This window comes from Lissotriton helveticus, chromosome 11, assembly GCF_964261635.1.
Source record: "Lissotriton helveticus chromosome 11, aLisHel1.1, whole genome shotgun sequence".
NCBI classification, from domain to species: Eukaryota; Metazoa; Chordata; class Amphibia; order Caudata; family Salamandridae; genus Lissotriton; species Lissotriton helveticus.
In genome coordinates, this window is record NC_136072.1 from 584,241,420 (window position 1) to 584,258,671 (window position 17,252).

At 44.7% G+C, this 17,252-nt stretch overlaps 1 protein-coding gene across 2 annotated transcripts in view; it reads right to left on the reverse strand.

Annotated features, from left to right (window-relative positions):
- HR (HR lysine demethylase and nuclear receptor corepressor) overlaps positions 1 to 17,252 on the reverse strand; it is a 418,401-nt gene that overhangs the window by 189,588 nt on the left and 211,561 nt on the right. For both annotated transcript variants that reach the window (XM_078666365.1, XM_078666366.1), the window contains 2 exons: positions 10,779 to 10,990; positions 2,835 to 2,984 (listed from right to left, as the gene is read on the reverse strand). In XM_078666365.1, the coding sequence (XP_078522491.1) occupies positions 2,835 to 2,984; positions 10,779 to 10,990 (362 nt within the window). The remainder of the gene's footprint in view (positions 1 to 2,834; positions 2,985 to 10,778; positions 10,991 to 17,252) is intronic.

The window sequence follows — 17,252 nt, forward strand, 5'->3', positions numbered from 1 at the left end:
AATAAATGGATATATCTTGAACACTTGTACATGCAGAGATCTTTAAACTCTTCACTAGTTAACTAAATAAAGCTCCTCATATCTGGTGCTCCACAATCCCTTCATCTGAACTACTCTCCAGGGGTATATGTTTACGCTATGGTACACAGCATGTACAGAGAGCAATGGCTGAAATGTATAAAGCGCCCATTGGCACTCCTAATGAATCTGCCTACAAATTTCTTTTACACTGTTTCTAAAACTTCTTCAAGATAAACTCCTCAATCTACATTTCTGTAGGACTCTTTTATTTGTATTTCAACACAATATATCACAAATGCAAAATAAGATTAGGTCCATCCATAGTGCAGCATGTTTTGAGTGCACATGAAATGGTCATACAGACAGCCATACTTTAATGATGTACGTTAGTCTATTACAATATGGCTGCATAATCTTACGCTCAGGATGTAAGCGACCGTGCATCCAAAGACATTCTACCAATGTCTTTGGATGACATTAGTTTTTAAAAATGGACTACAGCTAGGCATTTGTCGAGTTATTACAAGAGATATTCTTTGCATACATGGATACCAACTGGCAGAATCGCAGTCGATAGACCGAAATCTGGCCCTCCTCCTCAGTTACTCATTCCCCATCCTGGCTCCCACCCACCCTTATTCTACAAACAGTACATCTTCAGGGGGCTGCCGCTCCCACAAAAAAGGGCAAAATATCCACAGAGTTGCCTGCCATAGGTTTTTCACATAGCCCCCCCCCCCCCCCTTTCCGCTCTCAGGGCTGCCGCTTCAGCAATCGCCAAATGCTCTATCTCATTCTTCCACCTGCACTGAGGTGTCCCCAGGGGATCTCCAATCCATTATGATGGCATGCTCAGCCAGCACCAGAGGCAGATCTAGAAACCTGGTATTCACTTTCGCACTCTTCGATTTGGGATAAAGACCCACCAAGCACACATCTAACTGTAAGAAAGAGGTCTATTCGTCCAAGAGTGCGTTCCAACTCGCCAATCACAGCTTGCCAAACTGTATGATACCTGACCAAGTCATATACAGGAAAATGCATCCACCATGTTACAAGGGGGCAGGCATTATCAACTGTCCCATGTATCTTTCCAGTTTGTTGGGTGTGAGATAAGTTGCATGGAGATAATTAAACCTACATCTAGTATTTCTAGATACTGTTTGTGTATGTTGCAAGACCCCGTCCCATTCCCTTCTGCGGAATTTGTAGCCCAGTTCATCTACTCACTTCCTTTTAACCGTTGTCAAATCAATTTTTATCATACACAGTGCGGAATTATAAAGCAAGGAAACTAACTTGCAACCACCCCCATAAGTGAGAAGGATGTGTAACACTACATGTGTATATGGTTCATAATGACTATCCCCCCAGATAGTGCTTATAGTTTGAGCTACTGCTGCATACCCCAAGAAAAGAGATTCCAGCAGTTCAGCTTCGCTCATTAGAGTATTTAAGCTCCTCAACTTCCCACCTACAAAGAAGTCCCGACTGCGAGCATTTCTGAAGGTGTCCACACCGCCATACTGCATGCTGTGAAAAACTCACTCCCATTTGTGTGGAGGCAGTGCTTAATTTGTAAAAAACATATGTTTTCAGGAGGCATTCATTGCAGGTTAAACCACCCATTGCCCCAGTCAGCGCTGACAATGACAGTACCAGCACAACTATATGCCATCACACTCCTACAAGTCTGACAATTCAGATTATCCCAGGCCCCAAAAGCTTGAAGAATGACTTAGGCAGCAGGTATTCATTGTTTTTAATGTATATGAGATTAATATACAACTGTTGTGCTCATCTCTACATTTCACAAATAACGCCACCACGTGGCAGACTGTTATAAGTGCTGGAATTGCCAATTAAGTACTGGTGCTGAGCACTGGAAACCACCGACTCAAATTAAGCACTGTACGGAGGCTAACCAAGGGCAGACCAGGGGTATATAGCTTGAACTGCTATGATTTTTTAAGAGGCTTCTGCCAACATCACAAGGCTATAATTAACAGCTTAAACAATGTCACTAAGGCCAACCATGTCCTTAGGATAAGGGCAATCAGTGTACCTTCCTAACACGAATTCCTGAAGCCCAGCCACCCATTCAGCCAGCCTTTGTAACTGGGCTACCAAAGGATGCAGCTCAAAGTCAGGGACACCCAACCCTCAGTCCATGGTCGTGCACTAAATTAAGTCCCGCACCAGCATATACAGGGAACTGAACCAGGACTGGGGAAAATAGGTTGGAAGATTGGCAAATAAGTACAGAACTCATGGACCGCATGATCACCTTTGTAAGTGCTACTCTTGATGTTATGGGAATCTTCAGTCTGCACCAGGACACAACACTGCCTTCCAAACAATGCAGTGCCCCATTGATCTTGACCTCTCTATTGTCCACATCATGGTCATATATTTTTAATCACAGGAATTTAAACATTCATGGCTCCCACTGGGTGTGCCCTCTTTCCATCACCCATGGAACGTACCAAGGCTCGGATGTAACTCTCCAGTTAGACCCTCGACTAACATATACTGACACTCCCAAGGACCTGTAATGTTAAGCTGTAGACATCTTAACTCGCCCAGTACTGTGACTATCACTCAGTATTTAAATTCACACAAAAAGTATTCACACCTTCCCTCAGCTCCCTACTTTATTTGGGGGCAGTAATTCCTAGAGAGCGGGTCTATAACTCTCACTTTCACCTGCTCTATCTCAGTATCTTAAACCACATTGAAAGTATTGGATTTTCTCCCTCAATGCAAGCCACTCTATCTCAGTATCATAAGCTCCCCAGGTACAGCATCCATACCTTTCCCCAGTGCCTTTTCCTTGGACCGGTGGCACTCCAGGCATAACTGGAACCCACACCTGGAGCAGATCCAATGGCTGTTGAAGAAAGCCCGGTGGCAGGCGTCACAGATCTGTGGTCCCGTAAAGACTTTCCTGTAAGCCACAGTTTCTGCAAAAAGAAGAACCACTGTGAGAATCTTGTCAGTGTACCACACAGTACAAGGTCTCTAGCGAACTTTACCACCTGCACAAATACACCGAAGCACAGTTCTCAAATGGTGAATTTAATAAAATGACTACTCCAGAAACCTTCTAAACCTCATTGCCCCCTCATCTCCATTTCAACGTAACAGGACAATTATATTGTCAACGACGAGACTGTGTCCTCTGGTTTGGACACCAGGAGATCAGCCACTGACCTTGTCTTAAGATGTCAGCTTTTCCCTTTCCGTGCAGGAGGGGTCATTACAATTGCACTTTGGGCTGTCTCTTGGTGATGGAATGGCAGTTGTGGGCACATCAAGAGGCCTAGATGATGTATCTTGCCCAGCAAATATTTCAGCACCCTAAAACATCACTTGAGGACCATAAAGATAATAGTCACACTTGGTAGTCAGCGACTAATCCGCATGGAATGTTCTGCACCATTCTTACATCTCATCTTAGCAGATCTCTTGAGAGAGTTCAGGTTGCTGTGTGGATTTGAGGCTGCCTTGATGAGGCTTGAGTGAAATGTTTTGGTTTGAGCCCAACATCAAGACCTGACCAGCGTCTCTCTTTTTATTTTCTTGTTTAGTAGCCTGTGTCTTTCATCCAAAACTATCATATTTTTTCTCTGTTGTGGAATGAGCTATTAGTACAATCTAAAATGACTTCCAGGGCAGGTTAGCTCAGAAGAAAAGAGATAAGTCATACGATGTTCATCAAACTTTTCATGGAGATCCACCACAGCAAGTTCTAATATGTTTGTGACTACTGAAGATCCCACGCGAGAACAGTTTATAGAGATTCCATCCTTCTTGATGGCCAAATCATACCCTGGCCTGGGAGCAGGTACAGGGAAAGACATAATGTACTGGGGTCACAGCTACTCGCAGTACCCCAACTTCCTTAAGTGACTTCTGTAAGACAGCGTGGCCTGGAAAAAAACAGTCTCAGCATGGTTGGATCTGCACAATAAGCAAAGAACCCGGATAGGTTAAGTAAATGAAAGAAAGGTATGTCATGGAATTGTATGAAGTGCTCTCCACACACCCTCTTCTTTTGCAGAAGCAAGTGACATTTCCTGTTATTGCTTCAAATCTACCATAGACTTTTTTGTTCCACTTTCCTTAGGACTCCGGGTACTGTCCATCACAATGCTTGAATTTAAGTATGAGCAGAGGGCTTGACTGTAAGGATTATGGAGTGTACCATACATTGTAGTGAGATAGATTTGATCAGAGCCCCCAAAGACCTGTTGAATTGTATGCTGCTACAAAAACTTGTTCTTACCATAAGGACCTTCTGGTTAGACATGCATTATCACTGCGGGATATCTGCTATTGAGGACATTTGAGAAAATACTGTTTATTGTCTGGAGCAAAATTCTTCTGAGGGCACGGTGCGCAATGCGAACGGATGAACATATTAATTTTAATTGAAGGTTTTACATTATGGGAGCCATAATTTGCATAAGCCACCCTTGCTGTAACCTGAGTGGCTGACAAGCAACAACTGAAAGATATTGTGAAATAGCCACGTGTTTTTCTTGATTTGAAATGTGCACATCAACCTAATTTATGTGGCATTTCTTCTTTTTCTTTGTAGAAGTTGATATTCAAGAGATCGCATATTTACAAGCTCCTATCGCAACAGGAATGTCACTTTTAATGATGTTTCTGTAGCAATAGGGGCTTCGCCTTATTTAGCCCCTCCCATGCTCGTGACGGAACCGTTCCGTCACGAGCCTCGGGTGGGCTGTGCTGGTGACGGAACGGTTCCATCACGGCCCGCTCGCCGCGCCTGCGCGGCGCGAATTTCGCGCCTGCGCTGACGTTCTAAAGAGCGGGCGGGGCCGTGACGGAACCGTTCCGTGACAAGCACAGCTCACCCGCGGGCCGTGACGAGTATGGGAGCGCCGCGCGGCCCCGCCTCCCCCTTAGCGCTGTGGCGGAATAGCCGCCGTAGCGAAGGGGTTAGTAGGCGGCGTTAAAGTGGCTGAAAGCTGCCTTCTAATTAAGGCCCCCTTTCAGGCAATACTTAGCTTGAAAGGGGTGGGCAATGGTTGTTGCGGTGGCATTCTGCCGCAAAACCCATTAATTTTGCTGCCCCCTGTTTACAAGGGTGGTGTAAATAGGAGGCATTGCCAAAATTAAGACCAGGGACAACCTGGTCTTAATGTGGTGAAACGAGGAGAAATGCTTTATTTCTCCTCGTTTCTGCTATTTCTATGTGTACTGCATTGTGCACCACACATAGAAACAGCAAATTGTCATGAATGATTGTTTATGTGCAGGAAGGTGGCCCTTCCTGCATATAAAAATCATTGAAAAAAATGACGATTGGCAACTTCTGTGTGTGCAGCTCAATACAGAACTCGCTCAAGTTTCAAATCGCCATTTGTGATTGTTTATGTGCAGGAAAGGGATACCTTCCTGCACATAAATAATCATTCCCTCAATGCAGGCACCCTTGCACTATGGTGCAAGGGGGCCTGCGTTGGCGCTTGGCAGCTTAATTTAGCACCAGCGCTAGAAAAAACGCAGGGATATGCTGTATCTTTGTAAATACGGCTCATCCCTGCGTTTTCGGAATGGCAGAGTGTGGCGTAAGCATTCTATGCTTAACATCACAATCTGCCATTCCCTAATAAATATGCCCCCAGTTTTTCCAGACTCTGGAGAAAGTATGGCTTTGGATAAACTGCGGCGGAGTCCAGATCGGCGACTGCAGTGGTCCCGCCCTGGCGGACCGGCTCACGTCAACGAACTAACAGAAGAAGCACGGTGGCCCTGTCCCAGGCACAGGTGCAGCAGGAACCGCAGAGAGTAGTAGAAGTAGTGGCATCATTGAGCAGTAATGGGGGACTCCTCCCTTTGGAGTTGGAGATGATGAAGAGACGCAAAGCCTGGGATCAGACGCAGCTCCTGCAGTGATTCAGACATTGAATTGCTGAGGGTGACGTCAAGAACATCAGATGAGATGATTTGAACAATTTTGCTTATTACTGTCATAGTATGAGTTTGACAGCATAAATGCTCGCGTTGAGTGGTGCTTGAGAACGAGAGTGATATGCTTGCTTCCCGGGAATCTCGCGGTTCATATATATGCTGAATGCTGGATGGTGGGGAGGCCCATGTGGATCGCATTATCCTACTACACCACTACTTTCGAGTTAACCGTGGGTACTCCTGCGAAGGATTGTTGTCTGATTGGCTGCTTGTTTGGATGAGAGGTAGTTGGCTGCTTGTCCTGGGGAGTGGGAGTTGGGGTAACGGTTTTATGTTGATTGAGCGGGGACACATGAGTCGAATCGCTGTGGGTTTATTTTGCTGAGCGGGTGACAACGGGTTGCTATTGTCAATGGGTCACGCTGTCAACAACGAATGGATATGGTGGGGAGAATATGACGTTACAGAATGAATGCCTCCACAGCCTATGATCTTTTGGGAGATCCTTCCCTTCCAGGAGATTTACTTGGGTGGGGGGGGGGACCTCTATGGCATATTCCTGCAGGCCTTGGTCAAAAAGAGCTTGGCCTCCTGCTTCCTGATGGCTTTTGGGTGCCTCGAGACACTGGAATCGCAGAGATGCAGCGTTTTCTGAGTCTAAACACCACATGATGATTTCATGGGGTCCAACAGAGACATCTCGCAGCATCTGAACATGGTTTTACTCAAAGGTTCTTTGAAGAGACACATATCTGGTTTATGCCAAATGCTGAGAAATGTTGTTGGTGAGGCACCGACAGAATCCAGACCACATTGATGAGCAGGTTAAAACATAAACTGACGCATGAGTGATAGTTGGGGGCATATACACTGCAATGTCGTCATGTCTGGCTTGCAGAGTTGCATGATGTCACCAGGTGGCGCTGGAGAGCAATTCCTGGGAAAACATTTTCTTACCAGTCTGATACCTTGGGTGAGGAATCTACTGGAAGATGCATCCATAATACAGCAGAAAAAAACAGGTATCTGCCTACTCATCAGTCTGAGGCAACAAAGTAATCTGACCACCAACAAGGGATTCCATATTGCACTTTAATAATGAAGAATAAAGACATAAACTTAGTAATGCTCAAAGATGAGTAGCTGCATAATGTTCTTTACGAGTATTTAATTTAGTTTCTTTCTTTTTACTCTTTGGTGTGAGACTCATTTCACATTTTCCTAATGAATGTTGTGCAAATTAGTCTGGTTACATATTTGTAAATTCACAAGGCTTGTGAACTTTCTTATTGTGTTATTTGCATTATTTCGTTAAGTTCTGGGTGCTTTGTTCCACAATCTAGAGCTTTTTCGTGATAAGAAATGCAAAATGTTTTAATTATATATATATATATATATATACATATATACACAATTGTAATACATTTGTAGTGTTTGATGAATCAAGAGGAGTTCCTTAATGAAGTCTGCCCATTCCTTAAGGAGTCCTTGTATTATTATTATTAAATATTCTGTGATTTTTTTAAGTCATTTTGTACATGTTCTTAATTAAGCCTGAATATTTCCCTGGGAACTGTGTGCAATTCCTAAATGAATTCTATGAATTATCCAGATAAACTATGAAAATATTCAAAATACATTTAGTGTGTTTTCTAATTAATTCTGTGATATAGCCTAATATTTTCTCTGGTGTTTAATTGGGAATAACTACATTTTAAAGGTATCTTAGCTTTTTCTTAAGAAACTGTGTGTGTTGACACAATGAATTATATACCTTTTCTTAATTAAGTTGCAAAAGCATATGTCGTTCTCATATTTTGAATCACTGTCTCACCATGCCATAAAAAGGTGTCTGATATGCCTACTCTCCGCACTTACCTTACTCACACAGCCCCACTACACTTTCTAGCTGTAACAGAGACCTGATCAACTCAAAAGCAATTGCCAGGTAGGCAGATCTACATAATGCTATGCCATCTTCTCCCACACACCTGACAATCACAAAGCTGGTGCAGCTAACATTATTCTCAACAAATAACCCACCACTATCGCTGCTCCAATTAATTCTCTTACATATCAATTTTTTAATACCATACCACATGAGTCATTGCCTAGTTCAAAGCCAGCATTGTAGAGCTGTAGCACTCTTCAGGTGCTATCGGCTTATCCTGTTATGACCTTAACAATTTCCTCGCATCTTTCTCCACAACCACTCCAATCTTCATCCTAGATGTCAATAACTTAGAAATGAACAAGGGAATACCTTGTACTCTCAGCTTCCTATCTGATCACTTACACCTTAACACAAAACTCTCTGGCACATAATTACAGGAAGGCCCTTGTTTTAGTACTGTAGCTCATTAACCGACTCCTTACATAATCTTGAACCATCTTCCTCTGACCAGGCCATCTTGAAATTTCTAGTAAATATCCTACCTGCCGCAGATTATTGCCCTCTACAATTCCGCAAGAAAATATTGTCATGATTTAGTCCCAGCATTCTTCTAAGAAATCCTCTAAAATCTTGTACCTCTGCGATACTTTGTATCAGTAAACCAATTTAATGTTGCCGTGCAACAAGATTTCCACAGCCATTATGTACTAGAAACTGTCTCCACTTCTGCTTATTATTCACATTCAATCCCTGAAAATTAAGATGAGTGGATCCCTTCGCAAATAAGGCCAAAATATAAAAAATATTAATATATTTCATCACCATCATGGTCATTCAGTACCAAGATTAAATATACGAAAGAGCATACAATTTCACAACTTAAAGTATTGATAAAGTGCCGGAAAACACCCTTAAAGCACGCCTAAAAAAGACATTTGAGAGCCCTGGGAATCCCTGGCATCGACAAGTCCCAAAAGCTATAACCTCTTTACAAATCTAAGGTACTGCGATAAACTCTCGGACGTTATCCCTTCCACAGCCTGGAAAAGTGTCATCAACAGGCAGGTGAAACTAACCTCCCATCTGCTGGACACCCGCTTCTTAAAGTCCTCAACTATCTTATCCTTCCACCCCCCCCCCCGTTCCCCCGATGACTTTTACCTATCCGGAAAGTCACAACTATACCTCCGAGAAGGTTTAAACAGACGGGTCCGCAGAGACATCTTACTTATGTGCTTGCTAGGCCTACCAGTGCCCGATTTCAAGCAATGGGCTCCATCGGGAAAGGAGGGGGCTTGCAGATTGTGCAATTACAAGAAAGAATCATGCTTCCACCGTCTGTGCTGTTGTCCCACCCTCAACACCCCCAGGAGATCTCTCCTCAAACCAATTTACCTAAAGAAGGATACCTACTCATGCCTGGAGGCATCGTCACTGTGCTTCACCCACACTGACACACACCACAAACCCTATTGAGGTGCGGCAAATATGTCACAAAGTTTTTAGGCCTATGCCCCGCTCCTCCCCACTCCGCCACCTTTGCTCAAAAACTGATAACAGACTAATTCAAGGGTGATCCTGCACTTTTTTTTATCCCCACCCACTGGAGGTATCAACATCCGCACTCTGCACTTTATCAGTTTACTCACAGTCCAAGGAATCTGTAAAGTTCGCTATTAAGGACTCGCAAAATACAATGATGATACATCTTCCCCTCAGACCCTTAAACAAAGATCGTAAAAATGGCCTCCTCGTTAACAGTATAACCTTATCTTTGCCATGGCTAGAAATGGTGCCGACGTCGGTGCCCTCTCTATGCTTTTGATAACTGTTTTATTGTTAAATTGTTATGGTTTTAACTAACTAAAGTTTTACTGACTACTCAAAGTTTTACTGATAAAGTCCCTAGTTATCAGCAGACTGGATTATTGCACATCTTCTTGTGGGCATTCGTCATTACCCCCATTACTAAGGGACAAGATAGGACACTTTATAATATCCCCTAGAAAACTATTACCTCTACAAAAATGAAAAAAGGTCTTACTAATGCTTATATTTAAAGCTACCGCTCTGATACGCTATAAACCTACCAGCAACTTACAGTGTCCCAACCAGAAATGTCCAGCTTTCCCCAGAACACCCAGTGCAACACATTGCCTTCTCTCTATTGGTTCCCCTCAAGTGGACCTCACCTCCTCCAGGCATCAGGCTCAGTACTTCAATTCTGGAACTTAAAACAGCTCAAAACAACTGTCTCCTACTTGAAGAAAACAGTTCATGCTGACTGTCATACTCCTCATGCATTGCAAATATGCTGATTTCTGAAGGTTTGCTTTAATGAGTATGTGATGTGTAGTATTGATAGGTTCTGCATACATGATTATGTCTGTAAATGCTTCCAATATTCATAAACAGCTTGAATTACTCTCATTACAAATTCTCAGCTGGGTTTTCTCTTCATCTGCCCACCTACTCAAGATTATTTGTACCATTACTGTTCCAATGTAAAACCTTTTTGATTTGAATGTTGTGCTGCAAAATAAATATATTCATCTTAATAAATTTAGACGCATTTTCATGGGAATACTTATTCTAGTGAGAAAGCAAGGGGCGCATGCATCAGTAGATGACACACACAACTCACTACTATACAAAGCCAGGATCAGAGTCATCTCATGGCGAGCATGAGTGAGATTGTTAGGGTTTCAGATCCAAAACTAAAGTTTTTATAGAAATGCTAGTATTTCCCTGTGTAGAAGCCACATAAGCCAATGAGCCTGACCAACAGCAAACATGACCGAGCACACCCAATGTGAGAAACTAGAGGTTTCTGGAGACCACTCTCATTTGCAGAGTAGACGTAAATTGAAAGAGGGGTGTGTAATATGGCCTCTCTCGCGTGCCCTGCTGCACTTACGCTGAGGTTCTTGCTTGTTCCAGGACATGGCCTCCCGATCCCTGCGGATGATTTCACAGAACTGATCTCCCAGGGTGGACAGCAGGTACTTAGCAGGACTGGGGTTTTGGGTCCTGTCCCTGGAAAGCACCACCCTCGTATCCTCCTCTTCGGCTTCATCCACCGTGGGGAGGCCATCTGCCTCCAGCTTCCCGTCAGAGCGGAGAACTAACCTATAGGGTAGCAGAGAAAGAAGGGGTCTTAGATATGGCAAACAATGGGTAAATATTTCCATTCGGCCTTAATCAACTGTGCATCGACCCTTCACACCTTTCCCAAATCAGCCAACAGCATCCCTGACAATTCCCCCGGTTGGCCCTTGAGTGGTGCACCCCAGAAATACCTAATCAAACCAGCCTTGTGGAGCCACTGACTTTTTTTCTTACCTCATTATTGTTGGATTTTTAGTTTAAAAAAAAAAATCCAAGATGTACATCTGATGCATAAACATAAGCCATAGTGATTGAGGTATATAAAAGAGAAGCATAGAAAGCTCACAAACATAAAAAATATTCGTCATCCGTTACTTACAAACGAATACGTTCCCAGGTACAGGATGGCACTGGGTTCTATAAAGTAGAGCTGTTGATAAAGTATGAATCGCTGAATAATCTTGTCATACACTGTGTGTCACTAAAGATAGTATAAAGGTGGAGAAAACTTTACAAAGAGGAAATCAGACCCCATGAGGGTGGTTATTTATAAACAACAATAAAACCACAGAAGCCGGGTGATCATTCAGTATCAGAAGGCGAGGAGACAGTACAGGTTTGAGGGTGACGGGTATCAATAAGTTCCAGTTGGAAGCTAATGCGCCAAAATGTAGAGCAGGGTCGTATACAGGATCCCAGATTTTGGCTACCCTAAAGGAGGAGTTATGGGAGGGGGGCCTCAGTCCTAAAGCTCAGAGGGAGGCCGGGAAGTCATCCTAATGTAGTTCTCCACAGGGCACAAGTCCTAAAAAAATAAGTGGGGGGGGGACTAACCTAGTTAATCAGTATGCAAGTGACATCACGGGCGCATGACATCACGGCGTGTGACATCACAGGAAGTGGCATCATAAGAAGTGACATCAGATTTTAACCCCTTGCATGCGTCGGACGGCCCCCGGCCATCCAACGTCACGGTGTGCATGTGCGTCTGACGGCCGGGGGACGTCCGATTTGCACACGGGTGGAATTCGCCCACACCATGGGGGAATTCCAGCCACGCCCAAAGGGTTAAGCCCTCAAATATATGTTTAACATGTCTATCACGAGTATATTGGAGCACATTTCCAGTATTCAGGGAAACCTTCCCGATTTAGGCAGAAGATTCACACTTTTGTAAGCTACACATAAAACAATGTTGACTTTTGTCAGAGAAAAATTCCTCTACCCATAGTGCTTTAGAAGAAAAAACAGTGAAATTTAATTTATTACAATGCCTCCCCAGGGGTAGTAAGCACTATACAAATGCTATTTATTTTGTATAAATACTGGTAAAGACCAACACATCTGACATTCTTACAGGCATGCATATCTCCTAAACAGAGCCTGAACGAAGTGAAAAGCTGCCTCACTTAAGAATGTGTGAAGTGCTAACAAGATGCGTCCCTTTGTTTCCCCTCTGCTGCATTTGCATCTAGGTGTGAGGCTCCTGACTGGCCCCAGCCAAGAGACTCGAACAAAAGGAGGCCTGCTGACCCCTCAGATCCGGCCTTTGTTATGGGCCCAGAAGGAGTCTGAACTAAGAAAGCCCCAGCCGTCCCCACCTGCACGTTGTTGCGGATCGAAAGTAGACAACAACGTGGAGGCGCTGCTGAATGTGTCCCGGTGATTACAGATTACACTGGGACGAATTCAGCATATTTTTCAGTGGGCCACAACTTCTTGGCTGGGTGGCCGGCGTCCACCCTGTGAAAACAGTGGGTGTACATCATCCACCCGTGTGTAACCCCGACTCGTGCCCTGGTTCTCCGGTAGGGGAGGATAGACTTCTCTCAGGGTCCAAAGGAAAGGGACGCGGTTGCCAGATGCAGCTAATAAGAGTAATCATGGGCTTTCACTGAAGTCCTACCACCAGCTGTTCAGGGGGGTGGAGTGTCAGCTCTGGGTTCTTCTTCAAGATTCATCCACAGCCTGCCCCAGTCCTCCAGCGGCAGCTCTTCCGTCATGGTGGAGGAGTGTCGTCCCCCGCTTCCCGCCCCCGTCAGCAGCATCAAAAGGTAAAAAATAAAATGATAATAAAACGTGCTTATTATCGTTTTATTTTTGCTCTCGGAGCCGAGACTTGGGGGCAGAGCCATCACACATAGTCACAGGGGGAGTGGTATGCACTATTATCAGTGTGCATGACTGTTTGGCCGGCTGTCTCAGACAGGCCAAACCATCATGCGGACTAAAGCTGCCTCCAACCCAAGCGAGTTGCCAGGTTGGAGACAGCAGGCACAAGCTCCCAGTCTTCCTGGGAGTGCAAATCGAGGGCACTCAGACCAATCCTGATGCTGCTCTCATAAGATGAGAGCAGCATCAGGATTGGCCGCAGGGGAATCTGAGAGCCTATGCTGCCTGCAGTGGAACCTGAAGATCGGAAGACAGACGATGCAGAAGGTAAGTTCTTATTTGAATATATATATTTTTTTTTTGTCGTCCTGTCCGTCATCCCCCCTCCCCCTCCACACCTCCCTACCCTGACACCAGCCATCACTGCAGTCCTCTGCTATTGGGCGTTTATGAACACCTCTACTCTCTTCTCTGTTTAGGGCTTTTACTTTCTGCCTGGGCCCACTGTAACACCACAGGATGCCATGACAAGAAAGACAGCGCCAGGAGCGATTTCTACTTACAGGTAAGCGCTCTCTTAGCCAGAAGAAGGACTCGGTCTAGGAAACAGTACACAGCTTTACGATTCTTTAGGCACTAGAATATTCCCAACGCACAAACTTCACAAGTGGGCTGTAAATGACGTGTGTGCGAGCAGCCAATACTTGGGACATATGAGCCCAATAAGAAGCACGGGACTGGCAGCTCCAGAGCATGTGCTGGAAGTCAGCCTTGTTGAGTGAACAATGGGGACAAGACGCAGCGGTTCCTTGGAAACGTTTATTGTTCCAGAGCCACAGACTTTACAAGTGGATAACACTTTCCCAGTGTTACAAGCCTTTCAAAATCTAAAGTCTGACATGTAACTGACTCTGCCCAAATCCTTTGAGAAAATGGCCTCTTTAATGTTATAGTTAGGTGAAAATATCACTTAAAAAATACAATTTAATTTTAAATTAAAAAAGAACACTGAAATTCACCTATTATAGTTAGCCGAAGTTACTATAACTTGCACCCTTGCCATGCACACTGAAGTCATCAATGATGTAATTTCAAATGCCATCAGTGATGTTATCAATGATGTCATAGAACATGTTATGTAGATTTGTATGGTGCAGCTAATCACCTGTGAGGGTATGAAGGTGCTGGAGCAGGCGTGTAGGAGTGGGACTGAGATGTTAGGTGTCTGCCCCGCAGAATTTAGTTGAAGAGCCAAGACTTCAGCTTCATGCAGAATTCAGGAGGTGAGGAGGAGGCCATGATGTGTTAGGGGAGAAAGTTTCAAGTCTTGGGTGAGATGTAAGAGAATGTTCGGCTTCTTGTTCTGCTCTTGTGGATGTGGGAGAGGGTGCGAGTGAGAGTGTGGCTTAGAGCATGTGTTTGGTGGATTGGTGGAAGTGCAGGCGGTTGTTCAAGTATGCGGATACAGTGTTGTGCTGTGCTTTGTAGGTATGTGTGAGGAGTTTGAATTAGCTGCATTTGTGGATGGGGAATCAGTGGAGCTCTCTGAGGTGTGGTGAGATGTGGGTGTGTTGTGAGAGTTCAAGGATGAGTCTCACTGCAGGGTCTAAGTGGTCTGGAGAAGGTGTAGGATGGGATGGAGATCCCTGCGTAGGGTGCATTGCCATAGCCTAATCGGTTAATGATGAGGACTTGCGTGATAGTACGTCTGGTGTTCTGGTGTAGCATTTGACTATCTTGCAGAGCATGATAAGAATGTAGAAGCAGGAGGAGCTGACCACGTTTGGCCGGCCTAAGACGGCTGGCCAACCCGACATGCACACTTTACAGTGCACACTACTCCCTCCTCCCTGCCATGCCCAGCCCAGACCTGCCCCACCCAAGACCCACTGGCTCAGTCAGTCAGCAGAAAATAAAATGATAATATAACAATATAATAAAAAAGAAATCCTGACTGAATCAATGGAGTGACGCCTCTCCACCATTAAGGAGCCGCCACCCCGTCTGATTGTTGATCAAAGTTGTAGCTCTTTTCTATTCTGCTGTAAAAGAAGTCTGCTAACTTCTCGCAGAGTTCCTGTGAGGGGGTGATGTGTTGGCTGCCGCCTCACGGTGGTGAATTATTTGGTAATTGTGAAGCTCTTGCAGCTTTGGAGCTCACCTCTATTCGTTGGTTAGTGCCGTTCTTTGGTGTCTCTCAGAAGTTGGTGGTAGCACCTGAGTGCAGCCTTGTGGGTGGTTCTGGCATCAGCATTTTAGCTGGTTTTCCATTTCTGTTCAAGCTGTTTGCAGTAGCTTTTAGATTCTCTGAGGTCCTCAGTATACCAGCTGACTTGTTTATTGTATCCTCTTGGTTTGTTGCTTTTTAATGGGCATGAGAGAGTTTGCGCAGCTCTTGATCCATTTGTTGAAGTTGCTGATGTCATTGTTGATGTTGTTGGTGGTGTTGAGTGATTTCGTTTTGAGGGCGTTTAGCCAGTCTGCCTCTGTGACTTTGTTTTAGCTCCAGCTCTATAGGTTGATGCTTGTGAGTGTGCTGACTTGAGGTACAATGATTTTGAAGTGTATGATGGAGTGTCTGGTCCATGTGAGCAGTGAGGCGGCGTTGTAGGTGATCCTGTCACTTGTGGTAAAGACTAGATCCAGGGTATGTCCTGCGATGTGTGTCTGTGTAGGGTCTGTGATGAGCTGGGTGAGTCCGATGTTGTCCAGGCTTTTGAGGAAGGCTGTGGAGGAGCATACGTTGGGTCCTTATGGTGTAAGCTAAGGTCACCGAGTAGCATGAAGTCCTTTGGGTTGAAGGTGATTGGGGCGATAAAGTCTGTGATGAGGTTGCTAAAGATGGTTTGTGGCATGGTGGTCGATATGCGAGGGTGCCCTTAAGAATGAAGCTGTTGTCTGAATTCCGAAGTGCATGTGTTCCAGGAAGGGGGTGATGCTGTCAGTGGATGTGGTGCATTTGATGGTGTCCTTATGGGTGATTACGGGTTCTCCTGAATTTTGAAGGCAGTCCTGTCCTGCAATCTTGTAGCCCGCTGGGATAGCCATAGCAATGTCTGGTGCTGATATGGGGTTGAGCTAGGTTTCTGTGATGAATACAAGGTCCAGCGTGGTGTGTTTTCTGAGAGAACGTTTGCTGAGAAGCATGCTTGGGAGTAGTTATTGGGGTGCTGGTTTGGTGTTTGTTTTGTGAGGCAATTTCCAGAGTGGAAAGTGATGTTGTCAGTGCTTGGCTATTTGTGGGCGAGAAGAGACAACTGGAGGGTAGAGAGAAAAAAGAAGGAGGATGTGAAAGAGCAGCCGCAGAGAACAGTGGAAGCCTCAGGCAAGGAGCCGGGTTCAAAAACGCCATGACTGGTCAGAGGACTGGTCCAAGTAAGTCTGGGCCTAGGCACATGTCATGAGTGATGTCATATGCGAGGTTATAAGCAGTGCATGGCGAGGATGCAAGTTATAGGAGACGTACTGTGTTTTTTTTTACACATTTCTGGGTTACTTAAAATTAAGCATTTTTATTCAAAACAACCATAAACGTGTGTTTGAGTCTTTTTTTTAAACATTTTAGGCCACAAAATGCAGCCATAGGACCAGCCAAAAGGGGTCCCTGCATTCCAGCTGAAGATCATACAGCTCCAGCTCAGAGTGCTTTGACAACAGTAGCAATTTCTCCTGGGGTAATGAATCCAATGACCCAAGAGACTTTCTGTCTATTTTTTAACATTGCCCTCTGTAGTCCCGCACAACACTTTCCTTTATAGTTGGTGGTGCCCCTGTCCTTTGTTGGGGTACCAAGACAGCTGGAATTTTTAAACCTCATGTAGGGCATTATGTGGCGCTTACTGCAGTATTATTAATATTATTAATAAGGCATTCTTGGTAAAGCGCATGGCTACCCTTAGGCATCCTAGCGCTAGTTGCAACCACTAGAAGATTACAGTCTCACTGCACTTTCAGGAAGAGCCACGTTTTTAATTGCTTCCTGAATGCTAAGTGGTGAGTAATTGATCTAAATTGGATCGGTAGGGTGTTCCATAGAGTGGGCGCATTGTATGAGAACATACGCCTGCCCAAATGTACTCTCAGGTTTTTAGGAACATTCGCTTGGAATAGATTGGCCGATCTCAGGCTGCGGGAGGGCCGATGGAAGGACATCAAAGAGTGGTTAATTTTT